The sequence below is a fragment of the Alligator mississippiensis genome, chromosome 1, assembly GCF_030867095.1.
Source record: "Alligator mississippiensis isolate rAllMis1 chromosome 1, rAllMis1, whole genome shotgun sequence".
Classification (NCBI taxonomy): domain Eukaryota; kingdom Metazoa; phylum Chordata; order Crocodylia; family Alligatoridae; genus Alligator; species Alligator mississippiensis.
In genome coordinates, this window is record NC_081824.1 from 290,918,336 (window position 1) to 290,942,191 (window position 23,856).

The 23,856-nt window shown below is 42.6% G+C and overlaps 1 protein-coding gene across 1 annotated transcript in view; it reads left to right on the forward strand.

The window, feature by feature from the left end:
• HUNK (hormonally up-regulated Neu-associated kinase) overlaps positions 1-23,856 on the forward strand; it is an 85,607-nt gene that overhangs the window by 21,845 nt on the left and 39,906 nt on the right. Inside the window, exons 2-3 of the mRNA XM_019476413.2 lie at positions 6,247-6,539; positions 23,445-23,500. Coding sequence (XP_019331958.2) covers positions 6,247-6,539; positions 23,445-23,500 — 349 coding nt within the window. The remainder of the gene's footprint in view (positions 1-6,246; positions 6,540-23,444; positions 23,501-23,856) is intronic.

Here is a 23,856-nt window from a genome sequence, read left to right on the forward strand (position 1 = left end):
GACAATTAATGCTTATGGTATAGAGTAGAGTTGGTACGATATATACCAGGTCATAATACTCCAGAAAGGATGATCTGAAGAACAAGTCTACAAGCTTCCTTTGAATAGGTGGTATGCATTCAACCCAGGGCCTGAGATTAGCAGGTTCTGAAGTCAAAGGGAAAGTTCCTAGAGACTTTAAGCCACTGATTCTCAACAGTGTGCTGGGGTGCCTAGAGATCCTATCAGGGGTCACGATTCTATACAATGTTAGCCCTATATAGGTGTGCAAACAAGATTCATAAAACAAACCCAAAGGCTTCAAATAGGAATCCATAGCATTAAAAAAAAAATCTGACCTGTTGTGGTCTTTCTGAGTTCTTTGCAACAGAAGAATTGCTCTATTTTTCCACAGTGAAAACATGAGTGAGAACTAAGAGCTGGCATTTCCCAGGGGTGAATCTAATGAGGGGTGCTTTGAATCGAACAAGGTTAAGAACCACTGCTTTAAGCAGTGCAGGATCAGGGTCCATATTCCTGTATAGAAGTGAAAGACTTGGGAGTTCAGCATTCAAATATCTGTTCTTTCTCCTTAGCAGCAGTATAATGTGTGTAGGAGACATTTATTTGCTGTACTATACTGTATAATCAATGAATTGGGGATAACTTGCTGGTATCAATGAGAGATGATTCACAGAATGCTGCAAAAACAGATTTGTGTCCCAAATTGTTAATACTTTGCATATTTTATATCTTATAATTATGGGGGAGGGGTGCCATTTTCATTTCCAGATGTTTCCTGGCAGCGTGATATAAACCACTATATATTTTTTCATTCTGTATGATGTTTTTTCTTCAGCAAATAACTCTTGTGCCTTTATGTCTGAATAGTTTATGGTAGCCTGTGTGTTATTACTCTTATCTCGTTACATGCAAGAACTCATCAGAAGAGTTCTCAACTTCCATTACATAGAAGATCTCATTACATTTAAGAGTGATTTCTTGGTGAATCACTAGGGCTAAGTACAGACAGTCAGAAAACCTGAGGCTGAATCGATTCAGTCTTTGCAGATTAGTCGAAACTTTAGAGATTAAACTGAGAAACACCTGGACTCACATTTACTTTTGATTCAGGAAATGCAGCCACATGCCTGCAGTGGCTCAGGCCAGAAGCTGGGGGACACTAGAACATGCCCCTCTGGCACATAGCCAGCGTGGGCTCTGTGTTTGCTTCCTCTTCCTGCTGCCCCCGAAGTCTCTGGGATTTGTACCCCACAGTCACAGCCAGCACTAAGTTTCAGTAAGTTTAGCAGTGGGGCAGCTCTGTACTTAAGGAGAGGTGGGCTTAACCCCTCTCCCTGGCCCCAGACCCCAGCTGGGGTTTGCTGGGGGGGGGGGGGGCAGTCCCTGCCTTCTCCCCTGCCTCAATCCTTCTCTGCTGGAACAGACAGCATAGCCCAGCCCAGGGCTGGAAAGCATGCTGGGATGCTGGCAGACTATGGTTTATCTTGAACCAGGAAGGGGTCTGGGACAGAAGTTTCATAACTGAATTTTGGTCAAACCGGTTTAAGTCTGATACTACATTCAACCAGCTTTGTCTTAAACCAGTTTCAGCCATTTTGAAGGTAGTTTATGTGCACTGAGTTTCTGTTCTGTTACAGGTTTAAACCAGTTTCTGATCACTTAAACTGGTTTGTGTGTAACTTCTGTCCCTAGCCTAGAGGGTTACAAAAATGGTTCAGAACTGACTTTTCTGTTTGTTGTCTTACCTTACAAGTAAATGTAGTTTTTGGTTATTTTTTTTTGATATGACTGGTCATGAATGTGGCTTCCAGACATTTATGGGACTGTTGCCACAGTATTATGTTATATGTTTTACTAATGCAGATGTCTCCTATATATGGCTTAGCTTGATTTATTTAAGTATCTTTTAACATAGGTATTTCATTATTTTTTTAAACTCAGTTCCTCAGCTGACATAATTCATTCGGGCAATAAAAAGTCAATAATTATTTCTAACTTTTAAATCAAACATTTAGGCCCAGGTGCCTAAAGGTATCTGGGGCTCTAGCTCCCATTGATTTTAGTGGGAGTTTGGCTCTGAGACACCCTCGAGGATGTGGTCTTAGTGCTTAATTCCTCAGTTATTTTTGTTATAAAATATAGATGAGAGTATATTTAAAAAAAAGGTGGGGGGAAGAAAAAATCTATTAGCTTGACTTTTTTCTTTGGCTGCTTGTTTAACTAATTCAAAACTAGTTATACCTAGTGAAATGTTTTTATGGAGTTACAAGCAATTGCCATTAGTTTAATTTAATAATGCAGTGTATTTATTACAGTAGAATCAGAATGAAGCTAGGGGACACTGGCACCAGGAAATGGCCGCACAACTCTTTCTGAAAGTAGCAGAACATAATACAGTTTTTTATTACTTAGTGCTTCTCTCTCTATCTCTTTTATTTAATATATTGCTCTTGGTCAGGGGCAAGCAATTATTTCTGGTGGAGGGATGCTTAACGAGGTTTGAGCTTTTGAGGGCTGCATGGGTAGCCCTGCCCCTTGACAGTTGTCCTGCCCCCTGGCTGCTGTCTTGGGACCAGAAGTCCTGCCCCCAGCCCACTGACCTATGCCACCAGAAATCCCTCCCCTTTGAGGGAGGGTGGGGGGAATTGCCATTTTAGAACTATAAAAAAACCAAATCATATCATAAAAGTCAAACAACTACCATAACACATTTTAATAACAAAAAATATTTTTGTTGTGATCTGTGTTTGTGTAGTATATGTAGAGATGACAGCATAACTACTCAAAAATAAATTATTAGTCTTATGTATATTGTGTTGGGGGTGTATGTGGGTGAGTGTATGGGAGGTGGGTGTGTGTGTGGGGAAGTTGTGAGGGGGTTTGGCTGTGTGTGGGGGGCAATAGGGTATGTTGGGAGTTTGTGGGCAGGGTGTGGGTGTGTGACATTTGTGGGGTATGAGGGAGGGTGGGGAGTGTGGGGACCCCCTCACTTCTCCCATGGTGTGGCAGCAGTCAGAGGCGCTCAGGGAACTTGTACCTGGAGCAGGTGCTCATGCCCACTGGCATGTGGCTCCGGCCAGTGCTGCACATTGCAGCAAATTCAGCCTAGCCAGGCTGCCTCTATTGCCGGCACTCCCTGCCACACATGCACAGCTCCTGCACTCACACGGTACTGGAGGGAAGTTCCCTGTGCTGAAGCCAGCTGCCTTCCCCGCCCCCTGCCTCATAGGTCCTGGGACTCTGGCAGAAGTGGAGGGGAGCCCCAGCCCCTGCTTCCCCTCAGAGTCCCAGGACCTGTGCAGCAGGGGACAGTGAAGACAGCTGGCTCCAGTCCAGGGAGCTTCCCTCCAGTGGTGCCCAAGTGCAGGGGCTGTGCGCAAGTGGTTGGGAGCACCAGCGATGGAGGCGATCCGGCCATGCTGCACACCTCACTGTGATATGCAGTACTGGCCAGAGCCACGCACCACCAGGCACCAGTGTCTCATGTGCCCCGAGTACCCCCACCTGTGGTGCAGCAGCAGTGGAAATTGAGGGTTTTTTTGGGGGGTGCCCCACACCCTGCCCACATGAGCTCTGCGCTCCCCCTTCCCCCCCCCCCCGGTATGGGCTGCACACTGCCACCAGCCCCAGCTTCATACTCTTGCCCAGCTCCCTCCCCGCCCCCACTACTTCCCTACCTGCTGCCCGGAGTGAGAGGGATGCCAGGGAAGTGAAGCAGGTTTTCCTGTGGCTGTGGCAGATGCATGCTAGTTGGAGGACTGGGCCCTTCTGCCCACAAGGGTGAGAGTGAAGCGCAATAAAGTATGTTGTTGGGATATGTATATGTGGGCGGAAAGGCTGGACAGGGTACAATTAGTTGGTGGGCGTCACGGGTTGGATGGCAGTGCCTGGAGGGTTGGGTTGGATCTGGCCTCCGGGCCATATTTGCCCACCCTGCTCTTAGTAGTAGTCATATGTGGTATGAAAGGTTCCAGCAACTATAAAATCCAAGAGCAAAAAAACTTAAACCAAAGCAAAATACAATCCCCCAACCTCCCCTACAAATTTGTAACAATAAGGCAAAATTGTTACAAAGAAAGAAAAACGTTCACCTGGCCACCCTCCTATTAGGAAGTAGTGTTTCTGAGTGCCAGACGAGATACCTTATGCATTAGCAAGTGAGATTAGTAGGAAGCATAAAGCATTTGCTAACATTTTTGCAGCACCTATGTACAGATATTATTTCTTTCTCATTTGATTAGGCAGAAATTCCTTAACAAAGAAATAAGCCTTGAAAAATACCTTAATAGAGGTTAGATTTAGGCTTGACATCACTCCTTTCAGTGGTTGGTTTGACAGCTGAAATTCTTGACAGAAGATGCTTTATTTCCAGTTCTGGAGAACATCAAGGTGGATACCATAGCAACATTGTATCAAAGGAATGCAGCTGGTCTCATGGCTTATGAAAGGTGGTTGTGGCTTGTAGAAGATCCTTGTTTTTATTGAGCTTGTATCAGGACTTTGAATGGGCACTGGAAGCAAATGGGGAAGTATTGTTGTTGGCTATGGTGTTTATGTTCTTGGTATTTCTTTCTGGCTGGAAAGGTGAAGTAATATGTTCTCTGTAAGTTATAGTTCCCTGTTTCCTTAGCCATCAGTTCCTAGTACAGTGAATTATAACAGCCTAGTTGCCAGGAATTGAAAGTGTGGTAACTGTGGCTAGATGGCTGTCCAGAAAGAGAGATGTTGTTTTCTGCCAAGCTGGAGATGGAAGGAAGGCTGTTTCCCCTACTGTTACTACTTGGGTATTACTGACTTTTTTTCTAATGAAACTCTTAAGACTTCTCCCTCATTTATTATTTCTGCTCTTAACAGAAATAGATAATTCATGGGATCTGGACATAAAATTGCTTATAGCTTGACCACAGACACATGGTACTACTGCTTGCATAGTGTCGTTATACGGCACTTTGGTGGGTAGCTATCCCACTTTCCACATACTTGCAGAAATTAAACTTCTTTTCAGACAAATCTTTCAACTCTACTACATGTAAAATTCAGTGTCATGCAAAAATGTCAAGCTGACTTTTCCTGGTCCTGACAAGCAAACAACTGTTGCTGCAGAAACAATCAGTTGAGCAGCTGGATCTTAGTGCATACGTTAAAAGGACTTTCTTTTGTTGCAGAGCTCTGAGGAAATGTGGAACACAAGAGAAGCACTTAGTGTTCAGCTGGTGTCTGTTGTTAAATCATTGTGTGGTGCCGATGACCTGCGAGTCTGTACCACCAAATGTAAACCAGGCAGCTTAAGAATTCCATAAATGTCTAAAAACATGAGACAAATAAAAGGGAGGCACTATTTTTACTAAAGCTATTTAAAGAAACTGTCAACATAGTAAATAGAACTAGTGTCCATAGATCTAGAAAAGAATGGCATCATAGACTGTTCTGCTCTCTTGTTTGTGAAGGGCACAAGTCTAGCATGTTGTGCAGAAATAAGAAAGCAAGCTTTTTGAGGCTTAGTGGCAGTATTACACTATGTCCCAAACTCTCCTTTATTTCATCAGAGCTGTTGCTGTCAACTTCACTGGGACTTGAGGTGTTGTGAACAGGTGTAGTATTTGGCCGTGGTGTACAAAAGCTTAGTCTGCTTTGCTTCTGCAAGTTCACTGTGTTATTGAAGTAATTGAGGAAGTCTGTTTGGCTGTACATTTTTGAAGAGATTAATGAGGGTGCCAAGCGACTGGGTCCAAGGCTATCTTTTATCTTTATTTTATTTTTCAGTGGTATAAAACTAACTAACTTTTTCCTCTTTGGCTAATTTAAGGGAGGAAAAAACCCCAACTTCTGGTGCAAGTGTAACATCTCAAAACCCAAACCTACAGCCATGAACATATAAAAGTCATATTGAAAGGTCATGTTTATGATCACATTTAAATTTCATCATGAAAATCTTCTGATAAAATAGATCATAAGAATTATAGTGTTTTCAAACTAAGCCTTCAGGTTTCTTTAACAAGGCATTTTTTCCTGTTCTGATAGCCTTATCTTCATAATAGCTTTCTCTATCATTTCATAAAGGGGCATGGAAAGAAATTAAATCTTGGAGAAAAAAAGGGCAGATATTTCTCTGTGCAGGTCAGTAGTGCCTGGAACCGCTTATCAGTTGGTACTGACATCCCTGGATTTACTCAAAGGTTACTTGTACAAGGCCAAAGCTAACACGTGTCTGATATCAGCTCTGTGTTCTCTGTTTCTCATCAGGTGGCAGTGAAAGTCATCGACAAGAAGAGAGCCAAGAAAGATACCTACGTTACCAAGAACCTACGACGGGAAGGGCAGATCCAGCAAATGATCCGCCACCCTAATATTGCTCAGTTGCTGGATATATTAGAAACTGAAAACAGCTACTACCTTGTCATGGAGTTGTGCCCTGGCGGCAATTTAATGCACAAGATCTATGAGAAAAAAAGACTGGAGGAACATGAGGCACGCAAATATATCAGGCAGCTTATACTAGCAGTGGAGCATCTTCATCGGGCTGGGGTAGTTCACAGGTAAGGTAAAACCCCTGCTTGCCCCACTTTACCCAGGAGCATTTCAATTACAGTCTGTAGTGGTATATATATTTTTAGAAAACCCTTTTGATATAAACATCTTGGGTGCTGACAGATATGGGGGGGAAAAACAAAAATATGCTTTACCAGAAGAGGCAGCATAGTAGTTTGGCCTGGCTTTGCAGCACCTGTATGGATAGGGCACTTCAGCAGGGCTTTTTGCCCCCTTTATCTACTAGCTGATTGAATTAGCTATTAGATAAAAGGGCCACAAAGCCCTGCAGAACCACCTGATCTATACAGATGTTTGGTGAGCCGGGTCCAACTAACTTGATGCCTCTTCTGGGCATGCTTCTGGTTTTCTATACACTCGGTTAGACTATGTCACCCTCAAAAGCCTTCTCACAGTTTACAAAACAAAGCACAGGAAGTGGCATGGCTGTGTCCATTTTCCTGCTGCTGCTTAGGATAAATCCAGAAGTAGCATGGCAGGAGCGCTGCAGAAATTGAGTAGGTATATTAGAGCATGGATAAAGTGGAAGGATGGTCTTGTTATATATGTATTCATCAGGGTTCATGTCCTGGCTGTGTCAGAGACTTCCAGAGTTACTGAGGCTCAGATCCTCAGTGGTATTTTGGCAGATAACTCCTATAGATGCCTAATACCTAGTAGGAGTTAGGTGTATAAATACTTTTGAAGATCTGAGCCTAAGGGTATGGGCTCCTGGACAAGTGAACACAGTAAATTAGGGTGTGAATTCAGGGTACCAATTGACATCATAGATTTATAGATGCTGGGGTCGGAAGGGACATCAATAGATCATTGAGTCTGACCCCCTGCATAGGCAGGAAAGAGTGCTGGGTCTAGATGACCCCAGCTAGATGCCTATCTAACCTCCTCTTGAAGACCCCCAGGGTAGGAGAGAGCACCACCTCCCTTGGGAGCCCATTCCAGACCTTGGCCACTCGAACTGTGAAGAAGTTCTTCCTAATGTCTAGTCTAAATCTGCTTCCTGCTAGCTTGTGGCCATTATTTCTTGTAACCCCTGGGGGTGCCTTGGTGAGTAAAACCTCACCTATTCCCTTCTGTGCCCCCGTGATGAACTTACAGGCAGCCACAAGGTCGCCTCTCAACCTTCTCTTGCGGAGGCTGAAAAGGTCCAGTTTCTCTAGTCTCTCCTCATAGGGCTTGGTCTGCAGGCCCTTGACCATACGAGTTGCCCTTCTCTGTACCCTCTCCAGGTTATCCGCATCCTTCTTGAAGTGTGGCGCCCAGAATTGCACGCAGTACTCCAACTGTGGTCTGACCAACGCCCTACAGAAGGGAAGTATCACCTCCCTGGACCTATTTGTCATGCATCTGCTGATGCACGATAAAGTGCCATTGGCTTTTCTGATGGCTTCGTCACACTGCCGGCTCATGTTCATCTTGGAGTCCACTAGGACTCCAAGATCCCTTTCCACCTCTGTGCCACCCAGCAGGTCATTCCCTAGGCTGTAGGTGTGCTGGACATTTTTCCTCCCTAGGTGCAGCACTTTGCATTTCTCCTTGTTGAACTGCATCCTGTTGTTTTCTGCCCACTTGTCCAACCTATCCAGGTCTGCCTGCAGCTGTTCCCTGCCCTCCAGCGTTTCCACTTCTCCCCATAGCTTTGTGTCATCTGCAAACTTGGACAGAGTACACTTCATTCCCTCGTCCAAGTCGCTGATGAGGACATTGAAGAGTATCGGTCCTAGGACCGAGCCCTGCGGGACTCCGCTGCCCACACCCTTCCAGGTCGATACTGACCCATCCACTACGACTCTCTGGGTGCGACCCTCTAGCCAATTCGCCACCCACTGGACTGTGTAGTCATCCAAGTCACAGCCTCTTAACTTGTTCACCAGTATGGGGTGGGATACCGTATCGAAGGCCTTCCTGAAGTCTAAGTAAACGACGTCAACCCCTACTCCTGCGTCCAGGTGTTTTGTAACCTGGTCATAAAAAGAGACTAGATTAGTCAGGCATGATCTACCTGCTACGAACCCGTGCTGGTTTCTCCTCAGCATAATTTTGCTACCATAACAGTATGACCATATAACACCAAAACAAACTGACATCTGCTCCATTTGTTGAACCTTGGATATCTAAATTTGTGGCCTGACAAAGGGTGGATATAGTTTCTGTCACTTTTTTGTGGCAGATGTCTATTAGCTTTATGGCACAAGAGAGCAGGCAGCTGGATCTCCTCCCTGAGCAGTTCTGCTGCTCTGGCAGGTGCTCCTGGGGCTTGAAGGGCCCAATCCTGTGTGGCTCAGGAATTCCTGGTTTTCCCCTCTTACAGAAATGCACACTGGGGAATTTCCAGGGCATGTCTCTGTAAGCAGGGAACCCTGGATTTCTCTGCGAACGGAGACATACCCCAGAGATTCCCAGAAGGGCCAGCTCTGCAAGCAGGGAATGAATCACCTGTTGTCCCACAAGATCAATGGTCAGGACAACAGGCGACATGTTTTGCCCAGTGAATCAGAACAACTGGGTCAGGACTCATCCCAGAACAGCTGATCCACTTCGTTTGGTGACGTCTGTTTATATCCTTAGAAAACATCAACTCTCCACAAAACTAACTGCCTGTGTGCATGCTCTTTCTTTGTGTTTAATGTGAGTCATTTTATGCCTCAATGAAAGTGGGGTATGCTACTTGACATTTGTCATAAGATAGAAGTCTGCATACAGACACGCAGTTACCAGAGTACCTGACACACTGTTAATTTATATCCTAGCTTTATCTCACAGTGACTCCATTTGTGCACTTCATACCCTAAATCTTTGTGCCGCAGTTCTCCAGCTATCAAATGGAGTGAATGCACTTCCTTTCTCTTGTGTGTATGGATTATGATCACCTTGGGGTAGGGACTGCCTCTTGCTCTCTCTGTACAGCTCCTGGTGCCAGAGAGACTGCTCTCAGAAGGGGCTTCTAGCAATCCCATTATATAAATAAGTGTGAGAAAATGTACTACTACAACTGGTTCTCTAGCAGCAGTTAAATTATTAATCCTGTTCCCTTCATCAGAGATATTGGATCTTGGAGAAGGAAGAAAGTAAATTTATTTTTAAAAAGTCCAATTAATTTCACATACTATTAGAAAGGAAGGAAGTTTAATCATGGTATAATGGTGGTGTGGGGATGATGGGCAAATTGGTAGGAACAGCCACTTGATTTACAAGTTTCTAAGGAGCTAGGGGAAATGCTCAAGAATAGGCTGAAGTCAGTACTCATAGTGAAACTGTCTGGTTAATTATCATAGGCCAAATCCTGTGAAGTTCTGCACTTGCCAATCCCAGTGATTTGCACGGGAGACTGAGGAGGCCAAGACCTGATCAGGATTTGGCTCATTTTAGTATTGAGTCGGAGGAAAAAAAAGGGCTGGAAAAGACCTCAAGGGGTCATCTTGTCCAGCTCCCTGCTCAAGGCAGGAGCACCCTTGTTTAAAACCATCCCAGCCAAATGTTTGTCTAACCCCCTCTTAAAAACTTCCAAGGATAGAGACTCTGTAACTTCTCTAGGTTAACCAATGCTTAACCATCCTCTTAGTTAGAAATCAGCATTTCTTATCAACTCTCCACACAAGTTCTATGGACAGGAAGGAGGAGGGTATGCAGTTCGTTAGTCCTCTGCATCTTCCTGTCCCTCCTGTATCTTCCTAATTGCTTGGACTCTCCATAGGGTCCAGGAGTCATAGGTAGAGGGTTGAGATTCATGTGTGGACATGCTGAGACCTCTGGGCACTATCTGGCCCCAGGACATTAGGTTTCCCAGCAGAAGATGCATTACTACGCTGCACAAAGTTTTTCCTTGGAAATCTTCTTTCCTAGTAGTGAGCAGATCTAATTCAACTAAACTGATAAAATTTGACAGGAACAAAGGCAGCATAGTAAGAAATATTTTCTCTAGAGGCTTGACCATTCAGTATGCAGACTTTCATTGCAATGTAATGCAGAACAATATGAAGACACAAGGCAAAACACAAGAAACATAATCAGAATGGCTGTATGATCTTTTCTATTTGTGCAAAAGTGTGTGGGGGAGCAAGAGACTAATAACTACCTTTGGGGCTGGCCTTCAGCTTGTTGAGCTTTTGGCTCCAAAAATAGACTGCTCAATCATTAACAAAAAAACAGTGTATCAGTGCAGAAGTCTGATTCATTCTCACCCTGAATCGGATGACAATGTTCTGTTGTTATTATTGTTGTTATTTTTAAAGCCATTTAAAAAATAACAGCACTCAAATCTATTTGGCAATCTGTGGGTGTTCACATTCCCTGACGATACTCAAGTGGCTGTGCTTTGCTTATAATGGGAGCTGACACTATTGGTGTCCCTTTCAGAACTGTTTCTTCTGATTTGTTTATCCTTTTGAATGGGGCTGGCTATTTCATGAACATAAATCATTTATTGATAATTTTGTTCCAGAAAGACACCAGATTTATTAGGAAAATTATTTAACGTACACACAAAATTTGGGCTGTTCTGTAACTCGGATGAAAAAAAATATTAACCAAACAATGCATTTGAAACATTAACTTGAAATTTGTCTAAACTATTTCCTGGGTGTTATTCAACCAGCTTCTTAATCTATGGTCAACCCTTACCATGGCAGGAAATCACTCAGATCTCAGACAAGACACGGGACCTAGGACACAAAAGAACTGTGTCTTTTAAAGTCATGCCTACAAGGTAAGCTTGCCAGGCCTAGCAGTAGTATCCTCAAGCACACCATGCCACCCACATAGGCTTCCTCTGGCACCAGAAAGAGGGGAGTCACATCCTCAAAGTGCTGCAAGCAGTCTAATTAACGGTGTTGAGTGACAGCGAGAATTAGCCTATCCCTGTAGGTGCAATTCGGACATGGTTATATTGTTTCTGGTCCTGGAGGCATCTTGCACAGATCAGTACAGAATGCTTGAGGATACTGCACTGCAAGTTTTCTGTGTGGTTTGATTCCCATGTCAGGCAAAAAGTTTATAATTTGGGAACTTCAGTAAACCCCATCTTACTAGAGGTAAGAAGATTTCTTGTGTGTATACCTTTCAAGCTACAAACAGATGCTTCCCTTGAGCATTATCCTATCAATGCTAACTGAAGAATTGTGGATTTTAAACTCTTCAGTGCAAGGAACACACCTCTTAAGAGCAGCCAGCACTACAAACGTTATGGCCACTTTAAGAACACAGATAATAAATACTCTAAATAAAATCTTGTGTAACCATTTGTGCATTGTTTGTGCGTTCTTACTATCGGAGGAGCTCAGCTGCTTGGTTGTTAACATTTATATAAGTAACAAGCTCAAATATGAATCAGGTAGGAATATTTATTTTTCTCTCTGACAGAACAAAACAGAACCAAATGGCAGTATCTGATGAAGCTTTCTCTTTTCAGAGGGTGTTTACATAGGCCTTCATGCTGTCAAAAAACAGGATGAACGTTAAGCCCCTTGGGAGTGTAAGGACAACAAAGAAAATGAAGTGAAAGCCTTGGTGCTTGCAGTTGCATCCCACAGGAAATTCTCAACAACCCTTTTAAAGTAATTTTAACAAAATTCAATCCCATTCAGTGCAATTACTGTCAGAATGTCAAAGAAAAGAATTCAATAATGTATTTGCAGCAAAGATAGCTTTCAGTTTGCTCTCTTTTTTCACCTATCTTTTTTCTTCACTGAAATATATTCATATCTTCTGCTACCATTTTGTAATTAAAAAAAAATGATCAGCAATTTAGAAAATGAGACACATGTAAGATCTGGAATGGCATGTCTATATTTTCCCATACCCCCACTTCCCCCCAAAAATCCACGCTGAGGACAATAATGTCATATGATTCAGTCATTTAGAACATCATAGGTTTTGAGCCTTGACACCCGTTGCTTGATGTGTTAGCTTTGGTAACTTCCATCCTATTAATTTTAAATGCAGACGTCTAGCTACTGGTGCAATATTTATGCCAGATCTTTGCACTAAAGAAGAAAGTTTCCTTTTGAAGTGCAAAGCTGGTTGTCTTTCTATTTTATGATATATTTCAAAGTTATCATTAGGCATTATCTGTAGGAGTACAATGTCTTAAGCAAATGAAGCGTTACTTTATAAAGATAGTGGAACAAATACCCCTTTCCTAATGCAACCACATTGATTTCATGGATATTGTTACTAGTAGAATTGGGCCCGTTTAATATTATTTTAGTAACAAAAGTGGTCTCTTTGAAATATGCATTAGCATTTCCACTGACACAAATCTGCATAATCTCATGTCACCTGCAGCTCTTCTTGTGACTAGAAAATGGAGGTGAATTGGTATTTTTTCTTTCAGATTTTATGATAAAGAATGTAATGGAAGACATCCACCGCCACCACTGCTTTGCAGTTGCCTGCTGATAACAAAGCACTGTTTTTCAGCAGAAGCATCAACTCCCCTTCTTCCCCATCAGGAAAAATAAAAAAAAATGCAAGATACAAAAGAAGTTTGAGCTTGCCATGTGACACCTGCAGTGGTATTGAATATTTATAAACCTATTGTAAAAGCTACCAAACCAAAAGGTTGAGCCTACAACCCTTGCTTAGTTAAAAAGTCCCACTTCTGTCAGTGGAACCAATGCCCCCCAGTGACTGTGTGCCCCAACATCTGCCCCTTCCCCTTACAGTGCCTGTGCCTTCTGGCACCTACCCCTCTCTTGTCCCTTTGCCACCTGCCTCTCCTCCCTACAGCTCTCTCACCACCCTGTGTCCCCCAGCGCCTGTTCCCTCTGCCACCTGGCCCTCAGCTTGGCCATCCATACTGCCTGCTCTCCCTGCTGCTGCTTACTTTGTCACAGCTCTGGCCCAGGACATGCAGCACACAGTCCATCTGGCCCCCACCTGGCTGTGTGGCACCGCTAGCAGTTCCAGCTCTGGCCCCAGGGTGAGACTGTTGCTGCCACCACTGCTGCGTGTTTGGGTGGGGGCTGGAGATTGCATGTACTCCATGTCCCAGGCTAAAGCAGGACTAGAACCAGAGCCACAACAAGATAAACTGTGACAGCATAGAGAGTGTGAAAGCAGGTAGCTGCAGAAGGCAGGTGGGAGGAGCAATGGCTGTGGAGGACAGGTGGCAGGAGTGGGCAGTGACTACAACTCCAACCCTAGATTGGAGGCCAGAGTTGGACCCGCAGCAGCTGCTGGTCCCCTGCTTGCACTCAAATCCAAGATGAGGAATTCTTTTTTAAGAAAGCCTGCATATTTACTTACTTCTATTTTTTTTGGATTATTCTAATGAAGATTAGTCTATGCTCACAGCCAGTATTCTTAGATCTTAATAACTAGCAGTACTAAAAATCATGATAGGGGTTTAAAAATTGAGTTTTGTTTATTTTAATGGATACTACATTTTAAAAAATGTTTTCCTTCTGGTTTCTTTCATTTTTTTTTTTTTCAAGCTGTTCAAGTGTTGAGTGCTAGAAACTTATTTAGAAGGAAAAATGAGGGCTGAGATTTCCCTCTGCCCCTTTAAAGAACACACCAAAAAATGTGAGATGTGACAGAGTTGCAGGTCACGTGGCAACCCTGAACTGCCCCTTGAACCTGCAAAGATTCATGGCAGGTACAGAAAGAGGTTTGGGGGTCTTGGCTGCTTCCCCCTGTCCCTTCCCCCACCAAAAAGGAAAGCATTCCTGCAGTAAAAGCTGTGTTGTGTATTAGGGGCATAACTGGTAGAGTCTGCTGCTGATACCTGGTAGGGCTTGTGCACTGGAATGACTTGAGCCTCTGCTGCACATGGTGGGAACCAGATACTGTTGCTGCAGGACAGAGTGTTGCTGCCCACAGCCAAGTTAATCCTCCTCTACTGCAGTTCTATATGGTAAGACCTGGATGCGGCAGTGACTGCAGGGATGGAGAAGTATTCACCTAGCTCTTGGTGGCAGCACCTGATGTGCCCCTTCATGTCTCCCATGGGGTAGGAGAGGCAGGGGACTGATGAGGGCAGTCTTGACTCTGCTGTGCTCTGGCTGGCCAGAGAGAGGTTTGAGCCCCCCTGCTTCCATTCCAGTCCCACCCTTTACTGGGCACCCTGGGGCTAATGCCCTAGTCACCTGACCTTAGTTATGCTACTGCTGTGCATATTTCATCAGGGTGCTCATGTACCTTCTCTGACCACCCTGCACACACATTCCCTAGATCTGCCCCTAGCTATGATGCACACCCAGGCTTAGCTCTGCCACTGGTTAGTACCACTGACTTCAGGGTTGATATGATGTAAATGTGACTGCTCCTGTATCACAGTTTGATTCTCTTGCATAATTCGACAATTAAAAAAAAAATGCTCTGCTGGTCAGTCAATTCCACACATGGGTTTGTTTTTTTATTTTTGTTTTTTGTCAGGCTTTTTGGAAAACAGCACCATGAGAATTATGTGCTGTGTTGTATGGCTACAAGGGCTTCTCAATTACAATGAGTTCACTTGAACTCTCTCAGTTAAAATAATAATTCAGATATAGATTTTAATGCAAAATAATTGAAGTACCGGCTACACAGAGCTGATAGAACAAAAGATAATACAGGCACTTCATTACAGTAGTGGACAATGCAGTATGCTCCAGGGTGAGCCCAAACCAGCCTTAAAAAGGGGCTATGGTCAAAGCAAAAGCAGCTATAGCCCCAGAGGGCATGTCTACGTGTTCATTAATGTTCCTCAATAACAGTGTATTTAGTTTAGCACCTGTAATGACAGGTATTAACTTAATGTGCTGTAATTGGTGCTACTACACGTTAGAATAGATGAACGTTTCTTTAGTGATGTTACTGTACATTAGACTAAATCTACTGCGCATTAACATGGGCTTTGCCTGCCACACTAATGGGCAGTAGAATTAGGCTTCTGCGCATTAAGCATCTCATGTAGATGAACCTGGAGTGTCAGCTCCATCAATCCCAAGCCACTGATTTACTCATTCACTAATTTTAGTCTGTAAGCATCCTGCATTATAGGAAAGGGCCCCATGCATGGTGTGGCTTCCTTTCTGAAAGTGTTCTTCCACTGGTGGCTTCATAGGTGCAGCATAACTCAAATGCCAGAGACTGCCTGAAGACATAAGCACGTTGTTATCTAATCCTGCTCAGAGCAGGTCTGTGGTAACAATGCTGGCAGCTACCTCCTCAGCATTAACTTTAACACCAGTGCTGGAGCTAAGGTGGGATATTTTCCAAAAGACAATGTAGTGAGGCTGTGCTTTTTTTCTGCTATCTTAGATGCACTGCATACTCAGTGGGAAAGGCATACCTACCTAATTGGAACTGAAGTGCACTTGCCAGTAGATAAAAAGCTAGACGTTTTGAAAACAGTCAATTTGCTGTTGCTTTTTCAGCACCTGAGGTTAAAAAAAGAAACAAGCTACATGCACTCAGTAGACCTAGTTCAGCATGGCGTTAGTCAGGAGAAAGTCCACTGCCTTATATCCAGCTTGTGAGCATGCAACCTCACTGTAAGCTGGGCTGGCTTTCTGAAAGTGATGCTTACTATGAATGAGCTAAGTTTTGCCCTTGGTTATATAACTCTGATCTCACTGAGCAGCCTCTTTGTAGTTGAGTAGAATTATACCCCTTATACTTTCTGTTACTGTTTGTTTTTTGGGAGGGACTTAAGCTGGTGTGGTGGCACAGCAATACAGTCTTGTCTTGTGGTGCTGAAGGCAGGGTGGATTTGATTTAAATCAGTTTGTATGATCAGACTCTGGAATAGACTCCTAGCTGGGATAGTTTCATAGTAGGTAGGGTCAGAAGGGACCTGAGCAGATCATCAAGTCTGACCCCCTGCCATGGCAGGAAAGAATGCTGGGGTCAAACGACCCCAGCTAGGTGATTATCTAGCTTCCTTTTGAAGACCCCCAGGGTAGGAGCCAGCACCACTTCTCTTGAAAGTTAGTTCCAGATCCTAGCTGCCCTGACTGTGAAGTAGTGCCTCCTGATATCTAGCCTAAATCTACTCTGTCAACTTATGGCCGTTATTTCTCGTTACTCCCAGTAGCGCTCGGGGGAACAGGGACTCTCCCATAGTCTGCTGGTCTCCCTTGGCCAGTTTGTAGATGGCCACCTGATCCCCTCTCAGCCTTCTCTTGTGGAGGCTGAACAGGTTCAGGTCCCATAGCCTCCACACACAGGGCCTGCCTTGCTGCCCCCTGATCATGTGAGTGGCCCTCCTCTGGACCTTCTCGATGCTGTCCACATCAGAACTGGACACAGTTCTCCAACTGCGGCCTGACCAGTGTCGCGTAGAGGGGGAGGATCACCTCCTTGGATCTGCTCGTGATGCATCTGTGGATGCATGACAAGGTGCGGTTAGCCTTCCTGACCGCATCCCCACATTGGCAGCCCATGTTCATCTTGAAATCAGTAATGACACCAAGATCCTTTTCTGCCTCTGTGATGACTAGAAGGGAGTTCCCCAGCCTGTAGGTATGCTGCTGGTTATTGTTAGTATTGAATCCCATCCTGTTCTCATCCAGCCACCCCTGTAATCTGTCCAGATCTAGTTGCAGTCTATCCCTCTCCTCCAGTGTGCCCACTTCTCCCCACATCTTAGTGTCATCCGCGAGTTTGAACAAGGTGCTTTTCACCCCCTTGTCCAAGTCACTGATGAAGATGTTGAACAGTGTGGGCCTGAGGACTGAGCCCTGGGGGACCCCACTGCCCACATCCCTCCAGGCTGAAAAAGACCCGTCCACCACTACTCTCTGGGTGCAGCCCTCCAGCCAATTTGCAACCCATCTGACTGTGTAGGCGTCAATGCCACAGTCGCCTAATTTTTTAATGAGAATAGGGTGAGACACGGTGTCGAAGGCCTTCCTAAAGCCCAGACAGACTATGTCCACCACGACACCTGCATCCAAGGCTTTTGTGACCTGGTCGTAGAAGGCCACCAGGTTGGTCTGACAGGACCTGCCTCAAATGAACCCATGTTGGTTGCCCCTAAGAATGATCTCCCCTGCTGGTCCTTTGCAGATGTGCTCCTGGATAATTTTCTCAAAGAGCTTCCCCAGGACCAAAGTAAGACTAATGGGCCTATAGTTTCCTGGGTCCTCCTTCCTCCCTTTTTTGAAATGGGGACCACATTGACCCTTTTCCAGTCCTCCAACACCTTGCCAGAGCACCATGAGAGCTCGTAAAGCTGTGCCAGGGGTCCCGCAATGATCTCTGCTAATTCCCTCATCACTCTGGGGTGGAGATCATCAGGACTTGCTCATTTGAACATGTCTAGTCCCACCAGAAGTTCCCTAACTATGTCCTCACTGACCCTGGGCCTGGCAGCACCTCCCCTGGGTCCATCAGGGATCCCAATGGGATCCTACCCTGGAGATCTTCAAAAGGAGACTGGACGTGCACCTCGCTGGGGTTATTTGACCCCAGCAGTCTTTCCTGCCCAGAGCAGTTGGGGCTGGACCCAGTGATCTCACAAGGTCCCTTCCAGCCCTAAACTTCTGTGAATCTGTTAAATCACTGGTCAGGAAGCCTCAGTTTAATCATTGCTTTCTACAAAAAGTGCGCTTGTGTTGTTTGATATCCTTTATTCATTGAACTTCTTGAAGCTTTGCACCTTTAGGGAAAGGTAAGGGCTTGATTCTGGGTACACAAACTTGCAGAGAGACAAGAGGGCTGATGTGTAGGTAATCAGGTCTGTTATCTCTCATCTTCGTATACTGCTGTTAACAAGGATATTAGCTCTGGAGACACAAATCCACAGTTTGAGAACTGAAACTAAGCATCACAGAGATGCTTAATGGGACATTCTAGACTGAGCACTGAGTCCCATTGGGTAGAGTGGTTTTCTTTGATCTTTACTAATCTATAAAGGAGCCTCTGGGAACCCCATAAGAACCCCATGACCTGTTGTGATCTATTTATAAAACTTTTCTAAAAATGTTATATGAATATATTGTCTCAAATAGTATATAATTAGACATTATAATCCCTATTCCTTTATGCTATCTTTGAGCTTTAACATATCTTAAATTAAAACTACCTTTATATAGGGGTTTTTTTAAGCATCTTAACAACAAATATCCAATTTAAATTTAAAAAATCTGATAAAAAAAAACGTAATTGTTGATTTTTATCCACCCTAGCTGAAGGTCAGAGCCCAAACTGTATAGTAGCTGTGGAGAAAGAACTGAAAATTATGGACCCTTACCTTGGTTCCTATAATGTTATCACACTGACTTAACATCATTTGAAACAGGGTAGATACTTGAATTTTAGAGTTCAAACAATATGACCTAGCTATCCTACCTTACTTGAAACTTCTGGATAGGGGGCTCCATCCGGATCATGGACCCCATTATGCTAGATATTATGAACCAGGATAGAAGATGGTTCCTGAACCCAAAAGCTTATTATCTTTTGAAAAGCCATAAATATTATAACTTCAGGTTAACAGGATAATAGTTGCATTTTAGGTCTTGTCTATACAAGTTCTCTACATCTTGTTAATTATGCTAACTTCCAAGAGGTCCACTTGTGGGATGCCACAGACATTTGGATCTTGGAACAAACATTTGTGGAATGTCCATGCTATGCTTTGCAGAAGAATTAGGTATCTTAAGTCAGTTGGGAATCAGTTCACAGAAAAGAAGTAATGCAAAACTTGATATGAGTTTAAATGTTTTCACAGGTATCTTTATAAGTTAATGAAGTGTAATTTTTTGATCAGTGACTTGTGTATAGAATTGTGAGCCTGAGTATGGCAAATGTTATTAACCAAGTAACCTAAAGAACTGGAAAGAGCTGACACAGGCCTGCCTGTTGTCCTGAGTCAAATGCAAACACTTAACTGGATTTTAAAAATGTATTTGTAATAATCTAAAATGGAAAGTTCTTTCATGAAACCTATCCCTTAAAAATATAAGTAATCTTTTGGAGTAAAGTGGAATATATTACTTCATTGACCATTGAATTTTAATGTTGAAGCTATTCCTTTTAATATAGTCATCAAGTATGTCCCTTATCCCAGCATGCTATATTGATGTCCAAAAAAGTGTTTACTCCTATTCTGTTGGACACAGATGCTAAATGTGTATATGATGCATATATAGAATATACTTTATTTGTCTTAAACAAAATGAGAGTACACAGAGGGCATTTTTCTGGTCTCACACACAAGAATCCATGCCCCTGAAAGTAAAATTGTGTAGGGGGTTCTGTACTTGGTTTGGTTTGAGTTTTTTGGTTTTCCTTTTTTATAATTTTTTTCCTTTTGATTTCTTCAAAGAATGTTTAAAAATAAACAGAATGCTGTTAGGAATAAAGGAATTAGATACTGTTGTCAAGCACTCAGCTGTTCATCAGGTAAGTAAAAATATGCTGACCTCGTTCACAGTGTCACATTTTTAAAAAGAACTTCAGAATGACAAATTAGTGGTACATATGGACTACTAGATCAGTTACCATTTACCGGTAAATTTGCTGAGAAAGAAGACATATGGGTAAACATCATGGATTAACCAGGTCTGATTGCACTCTATTGTACAGTGTGTCTATTTTTAGCTACCTTCTTTTTCTCTCTCTGATACTTTTAAAATGACTTTTACTTTTTATCTGTTTTTGTTTTTCTTAAACTTTTATGTCTTTTAAATCTCTTTAGTTGTATTTATTTTTAGCTTTTCTCTGCTATCACTCATTTATCTCATTATTCTAATTGCCTGTGTGGCTTTTCTTATTCTTTATGTAGGCGTTTTGCCTGCTTTCCACTGATTTTTTTTTTTTCCAGCTTTAATTTCATCTATCAGTTCTGTCTTCTTTCTATTTAAATCTTACCTCTAGCTAGTACTTCATCTTAATACTACAATTTCTTTTTAACTTTCAAACCATTTCTTCTCCCCCATTTAGAGATGTAATATTGTCTCGTACGGGACAGTTCACTTTATTACTTGAAACTCTGTTTTATTCCATTAGTTTCATACCAGGGTCTTGCATAATTTTTTTCCTGTAGCACTTCTGTAAAAATCCTGGGCCTAGATTAATCACATGGCAGCCTCTGTCTGTTTCTACAAGCAACAGATTCAAGGGGTGCATCTACAGGAGAAACTAAAAGCACAGTAGACTTATTCTGCTGCCCATTAGCATGTCATGGTGAAAACAGTGTCACTTAAAAGACATGTGCTGGCACTACTGCGCAGTAGCGCCATTTCTAAACATAATGTGCCGTTATGGTGCATTAATGCACGTATAGACATGCCTGAGATGTAGGTAACTAAGCCTTTTTTGAGGGTATGGGTGTTTAGCAAGAGCTGATCAGAACCCATCTGGCAAAGCATGCACAGTAATGCCAGGTAATTTGTTGGCATTAGTGGTTACTGTATAACAGAATTTGGCCAGATTAATTCTAGCTCCCCTGGAAAGTTACAAGATGATTCTGCAGAGTCCTGTACCAAATGAGATAAAGGAGCATGCTGAGATGGAGATTTGGAGAAGAGAGTTTCGTTTTTAAGTGTTTGTATATGTAGCTGGTTGGACCAAAACATAGTCTCTCTGCAGAGCTGTTAGATAGTATTCCTTCTTGGACCAGGAAGAGTGAGTGAGTGGGTTCTTTGTAGGCTTGGCATGGTTCTTTGTAGGCATAACATGGACAAATATTAAATCAACCCACATGTCTCATGTTAGATATCCAGAATTAGCTGTCTGTTTTAACTTTCCTTATTTCCCCAAGGTAACACAGGAAGCTGTGGTCAGAGTTGGGAATATAATCCAGATCCCCCATCTTCCAGTCCTGTACTTTATCAGCTGCACTGGACCACTTCCCTCAAGGAGAATTTGTAGTGGTGTGTCTTCACTATGCAGTGTTAAACATAACTATATAATTAGAAAACCTTTGATTTAAGCAAGAGGCACTTCAAAGATCCTGGGAAAGAATGTACGAATACAGAATATTTGAGGGTTTTTTGGTTTTTTTTAAGATACTCTTTTTAGGGTGGATTTCATATTAGTTCCTTGTTTCTGGGTTGTTGGGGGTTGTTTTTTTTTTATAATGAAGAAAGGAAAAATCTACTAGTATTACTAAATGTGGTGATTTCTTTAGAAATTGTAAAAACATTTGTTTATTTTAAAGAATGTCCTTCTGACCAAAGTCAGGAAAGTGGAAACAGTCTACATGTCAATAATTCCCTTCTCATGTTCATTTCAAAATAAAAAAGATAAAAAATAAAATAATATATCTTAGAAGATAATTCTTTTGGAAGATGGCTTGTAATTTTACAAATGCATTTTTGTGAAATTACATTGAATTTTTTTCTTTTGCACTATGGAAAATCTCTGCTTATAATAGGGACCTCCTCTCCCAAGGCTTCTTTCTCCTTGTGTAGGCAAAACTCAGTGATTTCTCATATTTAATGCTTGCAGTTCTATTACCATGACTGTCCCCAAAATGTATTATGATGGCCCTTCTCACCACTCTGTGCTAGAGCTATGGAGTGTTAAGGAGGACCCATAAAATATAGCATTTGCTAGAGCAGGGGTGGCTTCTTTGCAGCATGGGCAGTGACACATGACAGAATGGAAAGGAGACAGGCAGCCCAATGGCAGACAAAGCAGAAAGGAGAGCAGCAGGGAGCACAGGGCAGGAAGCAGAACAGCAGATCAGACCAAGGAAGCTGACCAGTATGGCACTTGGGGAGGGTGCAGGGCTAATTTGTGGCCTGCCTGCCAGCCAAAAAGGTTGGCCCCTACCATCGTAGAAGCATAATTGTTAGAGCTTTGTTATCTCATTACAGTAGGTATGGAGGGATGTTCTGGTAACAAAGTCAAGAGCCGTCTTTAAAAATTTCAGGCAAGCTTTGTAGCAGCCTCTTTTTTTGTAATCTGCAACAGGGCATTAGGTTGTGAGTTTTATTTTTTTTTTCTCTTTTTTGGTAATGTTTGTGGCACCTTCACCTCCAGGGTATTTACCTACACCTCCATATCTTATATAGAGCCTCTTTTAGGGGAAAAATCCTTAGTTTAAAGAAAAAATGCATTGAGTTAATCATGCACTTAAGTGTATTTCGAAGCAGGGACTATTATGTAGACAGGACTGCTTTCATTTTCTCCTCCGTTTCTCTGAATTTGCCTGATCCAGCACCTTCATCCACTTGAGCCCTATTAAAGTCAGTGGGCTGAGAAAAGGCATGTGACTGGAATGCAGAAAACTTAGGTTGTCTTCTTTGTTAACTGTGCTGCTAGCCTGCTGGGTGACCGTGCCTAAGTCACTTCAACTGTTTTGCCTCAACCTCCTCATTTGTGAGATGGAGATAATGATACTGTACTTACCACCTTTAAAAAGTCTTTTGAAATCTGGTCCCTGAGAATAGCCTGACATCAGTCCCATTGAAAACAACAGAACAGGGCAGCAATGGACAATTCTTAATTGCATCTTCTTTAGAACATTTATTCTGCAACTACCTCTGAAGAAGGAACTTTGACTTACGAAGCAAAATACTTTAAAGCTGTTTTATAAGCTTTCTGTGAACTTTCAACTGTATGAGAAGTTGGAAGAATTTGCAATGCTGTGCTATTAGGATCATTCATTCAGGGCTAGAGCAGTCTCTCACTGAATCACTCAGAGAGCTACATCTCCTAAAGGATTTGTTTTAAAATTATTTTTTACTTACGAATCAATTCAGGAATTTACCTGAAAGTTCTCAGAAAAGCCATTTTGTTCCTTAAGAATAAGTGCAACCTTTTATTGTATTCTTCATATGATTGAATTTCTGGTGTAAGTAGAAAGCTCAACTCTGTTTCAATTATAGAACCATGTTTACTGTTTGCATGGTATATACATTGCTATATATGAATCTTGTGTCGAAACCATTAAGGATGAGCTAAAGTTGCTTCATCATTTTGGATATTCACTCAAAATATTTTCTCTCTTTCAGAGACTTGAAGATAGAAAATCTGTTGCTAGATGAAGACAACAATATCAAGCTTATTGGTATGAAAGAATTTTGGCAATTCCAATCACTAAAATCTGAATAGTTGTGTAAAAGGAATGTTGAGGCTTCATAAACCTCTGTGACAGCTCAGAATGGTACTATAGCAGCGAGCTGGGAGAGTACGTATATCATCCAAACTGTTGTTGAAAGCACCTTGTGAAAATGTTCCTGTGAATTCAGATTTAATAAATTAAGGACCAGATCATGTATCCCATACACCAAAAAAGATCCTACTGAAATCAACAGGAGCTTTGTAGTGTGATGGATTACAGGCAAACCCCCCAAAAAGGTTTTTTTTTTAACATTGGTAATTTTCGTATTTATTGAAGGCCACCAAAGACGCTTGTAGCAGCTG